We start from the raw sequence: 11,796 nt of genomic DNA, 5'->3' as shown, positions 1-11,796 counted from the left end.
ACCCATGCTGGAGCAGGCTCCTGCTGGGACCTGTGGACTCGTGGTGAAGGGAGCCCATACTGGAGCAGGTTTCCTGGTAGGACTGGAGCAGGTTTCCTGGTAGGACTTGTGACCCCACGGGCGACCTACACTGGAGCAGGCTGTGCTCCTCTCCTTGAGCAGCAGAAGGAACAATGTGTGATGAACTGACCATAAACCCCATTCCCTGTCTCCCTGTGCCACTGGGGGGAGGAAACAGAGCTGGGAAGGAGTGAGGAAAAGAAGGGTGTATAGAAGGTGTTTTTAAGGTCTTATTTTACTTCTCATTTTCCTGCTCTGATTTTGTTAGCAATAAATTAAATTAATATCTCTAATTCTAGTCTGTTTTGCTCACGAACAAATCACTCATGAGTAATCTCTCCTGGTCCTTAACTCATGAACCCTTCATTATATTTTCTCTCCCCTGTCCAGCTGCAGAGGAGAATGAGAGAGCAGTTTTGGTGTGTGCCTAGCATGCAGCCAGGGTCAGCCCACTACAGTTACCTAACATGATCAAAATACTAAGTGCTAAAGCAATTACAGTCCCAGTCATTTAAAGAAAGAAATAATATTTTCTTGGAATATATTCAAATAGAAGAACAAAACTCCAGAAAATTGACTGTGAAAAATAATCCTCCACTCCTCCCACTCTCCAACAAATTAGATTAATTATCTTTCACAACAGTAATTTCTATGGTTCTGGAAAACTGATTCAGCTACTCAGAAGAAACAGACTGTTTTGGAATAGGAAAATTTTCATGTAGCAGGTGTTCCAGCAATTTCAATGAATTGCATTCTCCAAAACAATACCATGAAATTAAAAAATCCTCTTTAATCAGAAACTCTATTAAAATATTTATATATATTTACCATTATGAAATAAAGACATACTTGCTACTAAGCAGGCTCAGAGCTGCTCATGCTCTTGAATAAGCTAGTTTTAAGATTTATATTTATAAATGAAATTTAGAGCCCTAATGGGGTCAAACTGTCTTGACTAGTCTTACTCCAAATAAGCATAAAAGAAATACACACTGGGATTTTTTAAAACACAGCCTCTTCAGAATTCTGAGGTATCTGCTCCTTGTACACCTGAAGGGGAGAAATAGCGACTTGCAAGGTGATGTTCAGAGCACCTAAGGTAGTATCTTGCTCTTTGGTCACTTTCATTGGGGCCCTCTCTTCACCCATGAACCACAAAAGGAAAAACTGGAGCCCTCAGTGCCATAATTTACAGTCCTAAAACTGCTATAGAAAGTGAGGCAAACCAAAGACCAAGTAGGATTTATGCTTTGTTTAAAGTGGCATTGGTATTTTCTTTCATTACTACCTGAGCGTTTTTGTATCATATCTTGTGGGAAAAGGAAAGGCCTTTAGTAAAGCCCACTGGATTTTTGGATAGAATATTAATTTAAATACATTAATTTCTTTCTCTGCTTGGGCTTTAATTCTCCTTCTTTGGCATTTTTTATCCTCTCCCCAGTGGAACCAGGTATTATTGAAAGATTTTTAGTTTCTTCCAGAAGAAAATACTAGTTAATGTAGTAAATCTATTTCAATACCCTTCACACTGTGACTGTTATGATGTGGAAATATCATTTGTTAAAGCAGAGAAAAGGCAATAGTGGTGTGTTGCAAGCAGCAGGTCCATGGATTGGCCCAAGCACAAGAGTAGGCTGTAGGAGACCTGATTTTGCTGCTGTTGGTCCACCGAGGGACTTTGATTCACAAAATCAAACGATTTTCCTGCTCTTCCTGTGAATAGTTGAAGCGTAAAACCCTAAGTCTCACCCTAAGTCCTTCATACTCTTTAACAGAGGACCAAATGTCATAGTTTTATGATATCCTAAAAAGTTACCCACGACTGAAATATCAATTTTAGTCTGGAGAATCTGAGATAGCAAACATTGGTTTCTTTGAACAGCTTTTCATTTTATGGTTTTCTTAGATGAATAAACAAGCAGCTGGGCAGAACAATCTGTTTCCAAGAAAATAAATAGGAGTGATCATCCTGTTTTTCATTAGTTCACTGTTCATCTTGGTAAAAGCAAGCATTCAGGATTAAAAGCTGAGTTGTGTTTAAATTTAGTTTTGAGTTTTAAAGTCAGAATTTTCCAGACCTTCTACAAGTTTCACTAGGTTTTATACTTTCTGGGAATAAATAAATTACTTTTTCCCTCCTTACATAGAAGCTGATATCATCAAGATATTAAGGGACATTTTCAGGGAATCCTGTGTAGTCACATTTACACTTGAAACACCTCCAAAAGTATTAATGCCAAGGACCCAAGGTTCTAAAACAACCTGTGAAGAGAGTGGAATTTTAGGGTGAAACTGAGAACACATTAAGCGTTCACCTTTGCAGGCACCTTTGCAGATGCCTGCAAAGGTGAATTGAATTTAAGCAGCTGCCAGATGCTAAGGTGCATCAGCAGGCACTCATTCTGTGTGATGGCACTGCCCCTCCAAAGCCCATATGCCCCACGGTGTGGGCTGAGGTGCTCAGACCAAATTAACACCTGCCTTGCCTCCCGTGTAAAGATCCTGGTGGTGCATCCCATCTGCGAACACCACACTTCAGAACAGAGGACAGCCTGTTTCCAACAAGAGTGTATTTTCATTGGAGCTCAGAGTCCTTATCCCCCACAGCACCTCAGAACAAGGACTGAATGTTCCAATTGAACTTCCCTCTTTATCTTCACCAGGTAAATATCTCGGTGAGTTTTTACACATTTGCTGGCACTGTCAAAGTTAATACTGTACCTGTTTCATGGCCGAATGGAGGGAGCTGGTCGACCTGGATTCCAGTCCAGCAGGTATAGCCAGTACTAACTGATGCTCCAGGGAGCAACTTAAATTTTGCAAAAAGGTACTCTCAGACATACAGCAATCATCATCTCAAAAATGAACCCAGCCCAAAGCCCAAGCATTCAACTGGCTCTGTTGCAGGTGTTTGAAAAAACCTTCTTGTGGGCAATAACTGTAACAAAAATCAGAATTCCTGCTGTGAAGCAAAACATAAAGAGTTCAAAATTAATAAATACAATTTGTTGGTTTCTCTAGCCTTTCTGAAAAATCTGCTTTCTAATTCCAGAGAACCTTTAATCCACTAATGTAGAAGCATATGCTCTATTCTTAGCTGAATATAATGTAGTGGATAGCTATAATTACTTCAACAGAATAAGGAACAATATCAGCCAATATGTACTGTAAGTCAGGCAAGATATTTATTTTGTCAGCAGTTGGAATATATAGCTGCTCATGTTTGTAACTATTTCACATTCATCACTACATTTATTTGCTTATTTACAAATTGGTATGAAGTGCTACTGCTCTTTCCAGCCAAATAAATTACAAATTATAAATATCATAAACATTCCACAGAAACATGAATTCCACATGAATGGGACACAAGAATGGAGGGGAGGGGGGAGACAGAAAGAGGTGCTTACTCTTAAAGATTTAAACCAAATTCTGCTGCGAAGGAGGATCCAAAGGCTTGGGAATCTGTGCTGCCTGTTGTATACGCAGTAACATATCCATCCATTCAGTTTAATACTTGCCAGGAAAATCACAAAGCCCTCTCAGACTACAGCAGCATATAATCTCCTTGAATGTTTTCCTGAGCTCCTGACTCCGGAATGCATAGATAAGTGGATCGATGATGGAATTACACATGATGAGGATGAGGTAGAAGTTAAAGTGGGACATGAAGCACACACAATAAGGGTTGTAGGGGCAGGAGATGTAGAAAATCAGGTGTAGGAAAAAAGGAGCCCAGCACACAACAAAAACTCCAATCAGGATGGTGAGAGTGATGGCCCCTTTCATGTTGGCCCCTTGGCGAACAGGGCCAGTCCCTGGAAGGACAGCAATCTTTTTTATGTGCATACGAGCCATCATAAACATGTGGACATAGAGGGAAGCCATGAGAATGAGCATAGTGAAGAACATGCTGATTAGGCAGATGATGACAACACTGCTGTCAGAGTAAATGATGAACAAAATGCCTGAAACTGTGCAAGCAGCCCAGATGCATGTAATGATAACCCCTACACGCTTCACTGTCATGATATTATGATACTGGAGGGCGTAAAAGATAGTAAAGTACCTGTCCACTGCTATTGAGAGAAGACTGCAAATTGATGCAAGCAAGGAACTGCAAATGACTGAGTCGATGACATTGTCAATGTTTATGGTAAAGCTCTGTGCATCTGTGTCTGTGCTGTTTAGCAGCGTGATGACAATGGTTTCTGATCCATTAGATACACTCACTAGCATGTCAGCCACTGCCAAGCTGCAGATGAAGAAGTACATGGGTGAATGGAGGTTCTTGTTCTTGGCTATTGCCACAATGACCAAGACGTTCTCCAGCAAGCTGATGATGCCCAGAGTCACAAACACTTCAGGGGATACAAAGAGTTGCTCATAGCAGCCTCCTGAGGAGTGGCCCTTCGCATTGGGCTCACTGGCCCCTCCGTGCAGTCTGTAGCTGTGGTTCCAGAAATGGAGAGGCTGGAGTGTCCCACGATGCTGGCTGAAATTCATCTTATGGAGACCCCTTTCAGTTTCCTGCTTTTAAAATTCCTGTTCCTTTTGCATTCCTTTGAAAACCTTCTTTGGCTTTTCAGCTTGGGGGGGGAAAAAAAAAAAGAAAAAAAAAAAAAAAAAAAAAGAAAAATAAGCTAGGACCGAGGCAGGCAGCAGTTCCAAACACTTTGACAACTGTGAAAAAAAAAGATTTCAGACCCAGAAGAACTGGTTTACACCCTTACAGAGACAGTTTCTGATCATCATCACATTTACCTTGGTGATCTATGTCACAGCCTCCCAACAGTCTCTGTGTTTGTGTCAGATTCTCCCATATGGTCAGTTCCTTTTTAGTTCACTGGGATGCTGCAAGGCTTTTTTGGTGCTTTCCATTAAAGAGATGCAATCATAAAATGCCCAAGTGACGGCAGCGGAGCAGGAACTATTTTCAAACTGCAAGCACCAGTCTCGCTGTCAGGCAGTGCATGCTGGCTGCCTGTTTTATCGTGTGTGGAAGAGAAAAATATTCAGGGCACTCTCCGCCTCTGCTTTTCTTTCCAGCCAATGGGACTCAGGAGCCACAGAAAGTGGAGGGGCTGCTGATTCTGAGCCTCTGTGAAACATCGCACTGCACGGCACAGCGGGCTCAGATGCAGCACAAGCTACCGGTAGCTACAGGAAAGCAGACAAGCTGCCAGAGATTCGCTTGTCTTCTTTAGCTTCTCAGAATAATATTTCAATATTGATTTTCAATTAGCAAAACTTTCAGAACAGCACTATCTATCTTACAGAATTCTTGCAGCTGAAGTTTTATTTTTCAGAATCTGATTTTCTCTTGATTCTTCTGTGGCACAAACTTGTTCTGCCTTGTATGTGTGGCAAAATAAGAACAGGGAAGGGAAGCAAAATAATATATATTTCCTCTTGGTTCTCTCTCCCAGGTCCTCTTTGTCTTGCTACTTTTCTATGCCTTAGCTGTCCATTTCCAAGATGTGTTGCAAGGTTGCTTAACGCTCTCTAATAAGATTCTTATAATTTTTATGGAGGCAAGATTAGGACCAAACCCAACATGACCCGAAGTCACAAATGGCTTAATAAACTGTCCTAAATAAAGTTGTTTTTTTCCAGGTAATAGACTTCTTAGCAATGTTATTATAAAGAAGGGAAAGATAATGGAGTTCATTGCAGAAGCCCTGTCACCATCAAGAATTAAGATACTGTGCAGAAAAAGAAAATTCAGGATTTAGAATAGATGAAGGAAATCAGCAGGAGAAAAAGTTGGAACCTGTAAGAAATAGAGCTTATACAATGGTAATGACACAAAAGTATCACTAAATCTCTTAGAAGTCCATATGGCCCAGGAGCCCTAGAAGCACTGGGGTATCCCTGGGCTTACTGGGCATGAGCTGAAAGTCAGCTTGTGCGCAGTCTGGCAGAAAAAAGCCTTGAGAAAAAGGAAGAAAAGAATGCCAAAGTAACTTGAAGAGACAAGACAAAAGTTGTTTTGCTGTTACATCTTCAAGCATTGCAAATGAGAATTGAAAAACAAGTATGCTGAACAAAGCCTAAAACACAAATGGATTTTAAAAGCCATGGGAAAGTCAGTCACTGCACCTAAGAATAATGTTTTCAAGGAAATTGTTTGAAAGAACATTTCCAGTGGACTACCAGGAAGGGTCTGGAGGGGTCTGTATCTGATGCAAAAGTCTGTTTCCTCTAAAGTCTCTAAATGTTTTCATCTTCTGTGCCTTAGCTGGTTTTAAAGTGAACCAACTAATAAAGAGGTACAGGATGATAGAAGGAATGTAGGAGCACAACTATCTGTATTTAACATCTCAGCATCAGGATGAAGTGTGATTTTACGTTCACATTTGGATTTGCTTCAGATTTATGGTTATGAAGACCTATATTGGAAGAAAAGCCTCAGTCAGTTTTTTTCTGGGCCCTTCTTCAGATAGATTGCTTCATAAACCTGAAACCTAGACCACCAAGACACACAAAATAACTCGTGGCACAGGAAATCCCACATTTATCAGCTTGGAATACATAATTTACCAGAAGCCTGCTTGAAATGAAATAGTTTGCTGCTGGAAGGGTGAGATTTTCTTTCCTTTCAATACATAATGCAAGCCAGAATTCAAAAAGATTTTTTATCTAGTTACTGATCCTCAGGCCACTATGCAGTATTCACTAACTCCTGCCACAGACAGGACATGCACACCCAGCCCTTAAAGAACAGAACTCCAGAAAAACTATATAAAGACTGATGTGGGAGAACAGCATCCAGATAACCTATCTTTACACCTGCATTCAGAAATGTGTAGTCTTATCCCAGTTATCCCAGGGGAGGGGGAGTAGCCACTCTGCATCCCTTCTTTCACGAACCTCTCCATGCTGGAAGTGCCTACGACACAGGGGTCTCTCCCTTCTCCTACTTAGGTGGTCCTAGATCAGGTGAGCCTTTGCAGAATAGAGAGAAACTTCCTTGAGGGAGTACTGCCACATTCGTTGCAATTACTTGTCTGTCTATTCCCCTCCCGGCTCCTCCCTTTCTCTGTACATTATCTCCATTCTCACCCCCATTTATCTTTTCACTTGCTCTCTCCACCCAGAGGCTATCCAGATGATGCTCCATCTCGGATTTTTCTCTGAATGTGTCATAAAAATATAATATTGGTTAAAACAATGGAAAGAAAAGCCCATTTTTTTCCCACCCACGGCCATCATTCCCCTCCAAATTTCTGCCTATGCTCTGCATTCTTGGGGTACATTTGTTTTAGTGTTTTCCACTCGTATTTGCGGGATGACGTTTCATGACTGGAAGCAGCAGACTTAAGGTAGCTTAGCAACTTACTTGAAGCACTGGAGAGGTGATGTACCATCAGCCTGCTCTAACTAAAAGGCAAAACAAGCTATATAAGCACTCTTAAAATGAGAGAAGATGTATGTACATCTAATTGCTTCTATGGTAAAAGAGGGATGCATGTCTCGGGCTCCCATTTAATAAGAAATACACCATATAATGCTAAAACTGTTCAAAGTATCCTAGCTCTCTCATGCCTGAAGACATGTGAATATTTCAATTATCTATTTCAAAGACGACTGGAGTATTGCATAACAGATATTGCCTAAATTATTTCTTAAATTTTGAAAACTAAAGCTGAGACAATATTTCTTTTAAAAGTGGTGGCTTGCAAGGTTTCAGCACCATGGAAAACCAGCCATGGTTGCAGAAAACTAGAAACTGATAACAGTGCCATACTAATATGTCCTCCATCTCTTAAGAGAAATAAACCATTAAAAAATATTTGAGCAAAGCCTCCCCTTCTAATGTAACTTCCCCATCTTCTATGCTGTTTCCAGATACTCTTTGACACCCACCTTCCAGGCAAGGTTAGACTTATCTCCACCTCACAATTTTTTTGAGAGGTGAATTATCCTCTGGCAGTTGAATTTGAAAGTCAGAAAAAAGCATTCACTGAAATCAATGAGCAATCCCAAAAGTGATACAAGAAGACTGGCAGAAACATGAGCAGGCTGTACAGGTCCACTGCGGGAGAAAAAGAAAGGCAAAGGGAGTTCGCCCAGGCCCTTTCTTGCTCAAATGCACAGTGTGTGAGATCTCTTTGAATCCCATGACCATGTTACTCAAGGACAGAGATAATATTTAGCACTTCAACACCTGTAAGTGGAAATAGAGGAGTGCTATGGGAAGCTGGGTAGAACAAAGCACCAAAGAAGCAGACTATTAACATTTAATCAGTCCCTTGGTGTTGTGTGAGTACGCTGGTATTGTGCAAAGGGTGATGTTGAATTTATATGCACAAGCATAATTCATGGAGGAGTTTGATTACATGTGCTCAGATCCAGTTTTTCAGTGCATTCAAAAACTCATGTCTATAACTACAATAAAAACTGTAGTATATTTTAGCATGCTGATTTTGAAATTTGAAAAAAAAAGAGCCAGGAAATTAAACTTTGGAAGCTTCTATGAGGTTTTAGCCTGCATCACCTCTCTATGTTACAGCAGCGGCAAATTCCACCTAACACTCAAAATACACACCAAAAATGATTAAAAGAATGCAATGTACTTCTACCTCCTACCCACAGATATCTTTGGAAGAAACATTTCTTTGATTCTTTCTAGTTCACTAAATTACCCTCTGAGCAATATGGGGATGCTTGTTTGTTCGCATTTTTGGACCAGTAGTTTTCTCACAACATCCCTCTGGATCAAATCTCTATTCTTTAGTCTGTCCACCATTCACCCCCTCAACTTACTACAATCTGAAAATCTCTGGGTAATGCATACTGTATTAACATCCCTGTTAGTGATGAAGATATTAAAAAAAAAAAAAAGAAAAAAAAATCATTCCCAAACTCCATTGTTTCCCAGTGTTCAGGATTTTGATCACTATCTTTTGGGATCCTTTGCAAATAAAAACATTGGTCAGTGAGAAACTGGTCTAATACATTTTCACCTAACATTTTATTTTGGGGCACTGATTACCTCATAATCTTACTATTTTCAAGTGAAAGGAATTTTTAAATCAAGGAACTTCAGTGTCAAGAGCAGGAGTCTCAGTAGCTTGCCTCTTTTCCTCATGTCTGCTAGTTACAAGAATAGGAGAACTCTTTAGTCCGTCTGGAGACTGAAAGCACATAAATGTTGATTTTTATGGCAAATTATGCATTTCCACTTGAAAATGCTGTAAGCGTGCAGAAGTGGAATGTTTTTCATTAAAATGGCATGAGAAGCACAAAGGCTTTAAACATTAAGCTGTTTAAATCTGATCTCATTGTTATTTTAGGTGATCGACATTGTAATCATGGATGTTATTAATTTGCAGTCAATGCAGCTATCACCATCCTTGTAGTTTTGTCTCCCTCATCCCATCTCTTACAAATAATCAATTTTCTTTTCCTTGCTTGCAGATTTAGGTGTTTGTCTGTTCAGACTCATCTGAAGCACTTTGTCCATGTGACTCCACAATCTCCTTGGTGTTAACATCCCTCTCCAAATATATCTCAAAAAAACACACAGCAACATCTGGGTTTAAGTGCAAAATAAATATTGCCATCAATCCAGATCAGCAAACAAAAAAAACCCAATAACACAGATTTTTTTTTTTTTTTTTTTTTTTTTTTTTTTTTTTTTTTTTTTTGGTAAATAAGCCACTATTTAGACGATTTATGATTTTTAAAAATAAGCTGCTCACCTGGTCGTTTCCTTTGTTCATGATCTTTGATCATAAATATAGCAGAAGTAATACTTCTAACGTCTACACACAGTTCTTCACTAACTATATGCACCTGACAGAGCTGTTTCCAGCACTACCATTTTTTCTCTCACTTTAGATCATGAGATAATTTTCTATTATGAAGTTTAAGAAGATCTTCACTTTGCTAGCTAATCATCTTCACTTTCCTGTCATAATGATACTCGGTTTTTATCTGTGTGAGAAATGCAGTAACATTTTATTCTAGCCAAAAAACAATTTAGTCAGTCCAGCTGTCTAACCACAAAAAATGGTATATCTCATTATAATTGAATGAAAAGTAGAGAGCCACGGCAGAAAAACTGACAGATCATCATCTAAAGAAAGCCCAGGATTGCACTGTGGGAAAAAGGAAATGTTTTTGTATTATGTCAAATCCCTTCAATGCAGTTTCTCAGAAAAGTCCTCTGAGTAAGGGTATAACCAAAAGTTAGCGTGAGATGGAAAGCTGGTCTGAGTTTTTTCTTCCAGTCCACTGACCTCTGAGTGTGATTGTTGTTATTCCAATGGAAAAGTCAGACATTACCATGTCATCATTTCTTTAGTAGTTTTATAGGAAGGAAGAGTGTTGCAGACAGGTAAAAGATGTTATAAAAGAAAGGCCTCGAAGAATCAGGCCTTGCTCTGCTGAATTACCCAGCTGGCCTGTCACCTCTTCTAAGTGCAGACAGCTTGCAAGTTCCCATGCAAAACAATCTTGGGAATGAGAATTTGCTTGCATAACAACCTATTCTTGGGGAGAAAAATAAGTCTGCACCTGCATCAGTCCCAAAAGAATCAGTGAAGAAAATATGTAAACATATCTAGAGAGAGAAAATTTGATAGACATGTACAATAGCCCTTCTCAGCCAATGAACTGTGTTTTTCTGTATTACTGACCAATTAAGTACAATATGGTGCCTTCTGATAATCCTATAAAATATCACCTGTGCAATAAAGAGGCGGCTTTTCTTCATGAAGAAACTGAGTCTCGGCTGATTAATTACAACAAAAGAGTTATGTACTTAGTGGGCACTGTTCAAGATGCATAATTTATGTCTGAAGGAGCTTACATGCATACTGTTACTAAAAACCGGATTATTTTAACCCTTACTCAATGTTCTACACAAAACCTTGCACATATATATATATATATTCATATTCTGTATCTGCACAGTGGATTTTCATGGTTTCCATTCATTTTAGTAGCTCCTCTAGGCATTCTGTTTCTTAGCAGAGATATTGAAGCAGTCTTGGAAAGAGTCTGCGGGGAGTGCTTAAGCTACTTGTGAATTGTTTTCCTCCATAGGAGTTGTTTCAAGCAAGTAGAAATCCCAGAGTCATAATCTAGTGTAAGACATAAAGCGGCTGCACCAAGTGATGTGTCAAGTGAGTCAGTCAGCCAGCAGCGGCGTCAGGACAGGACCAGATGAAAGGACAACCCTGAGAGTAATTCCCTGAGGTAAGGGCATTGCCACTGACACACAATCCAAACTTGCCATTGTTTTCTCTGAGAACTGGGCACAGAAGGGGTAAGTACAAAATGTCTCGACTTTTGAAGTGTTGCCGTGTGTCTGCAGTGATTTGACTTCCTGATAACCTCTGATAATCATCAACATATGGTGAGAAGAATACCCCCTTTCATCTTGTGACAACTGTTGTTCCTCCTTTGAAGATCTCCTGTACTTTAAAAAGTCTGAGTTACAAGATTATATTGATAATGAAGCTGACCTTCTGGAAAGCAGAAATATTTTATTTTTAAAGCTCTTGCAGCAAAGTCTTCTAAAATTCAGGGCCATGAAACAATTCTTGTTTCTGAATAGCAGAGTTGATCTGGGTCATTGCTGAGAACTTCTAGCCCTCACTGAAGGGTTATCTTTTAATAAATTCAGAGTCTCCTTTCTTCGCTTTTCAGGTATGCCCTATGATTTTCTTCCCTACTCATGGCATACAGATTTTATGGGTTCCTGTGGCAGAGGCTGATGACTTT

The 11,796-nt window shown here is 39.6% G+C and overlaps 1 protein-coding gene across 1 annotated transcript; it reads right to left on the bottom strand.

Moving 5' to 3' along the window:
- Positions 1-3,330: 3,330 nt before the first annotated feature.
- MC4R (melanocortin 4 receptor) lies at positions 3,331-5,014 on the bottom strand. Its single transcript, XM_040067977.2, has 2 exons — positions 4,825-5,014; positions 3,331-4,649 (listed from the first exon to the last, which is right to left on the bottom strand). The coding sequence occupies exon 2, from the start codon at positions 4,564-4,566 to the stop codon at positions 3,571-3,573; it is 996 nt and encodes a 331-aa protein (XP_039923911.1). The 5' UTR covers positions 4,567-4,649; positions 4,825-5,014; the 3' UTR covers positions 3,331-3,570.
- Positions 5,015-11,796: the final 6,782 nt, after the last annotated feature.

This window comes from Hirundo rustica, chromosome 1, assembly GCF_015227805.2.
Source record: "Hirundo rustica isolate bHirRus1 chromosome 1, bHirRus1.pri.v3, whole genome shotgun sequence".
NCBI classification, from domain to species: domain Eukaryota; kingdom Metazoa; phylum Chordata; class Aves; order Passeriformes; family Hirundinidae; genus Hirundo; species Hirundo rustica.
This window is presented reverse-complemented; position numbering and strand designations above follow the sequence as displayed.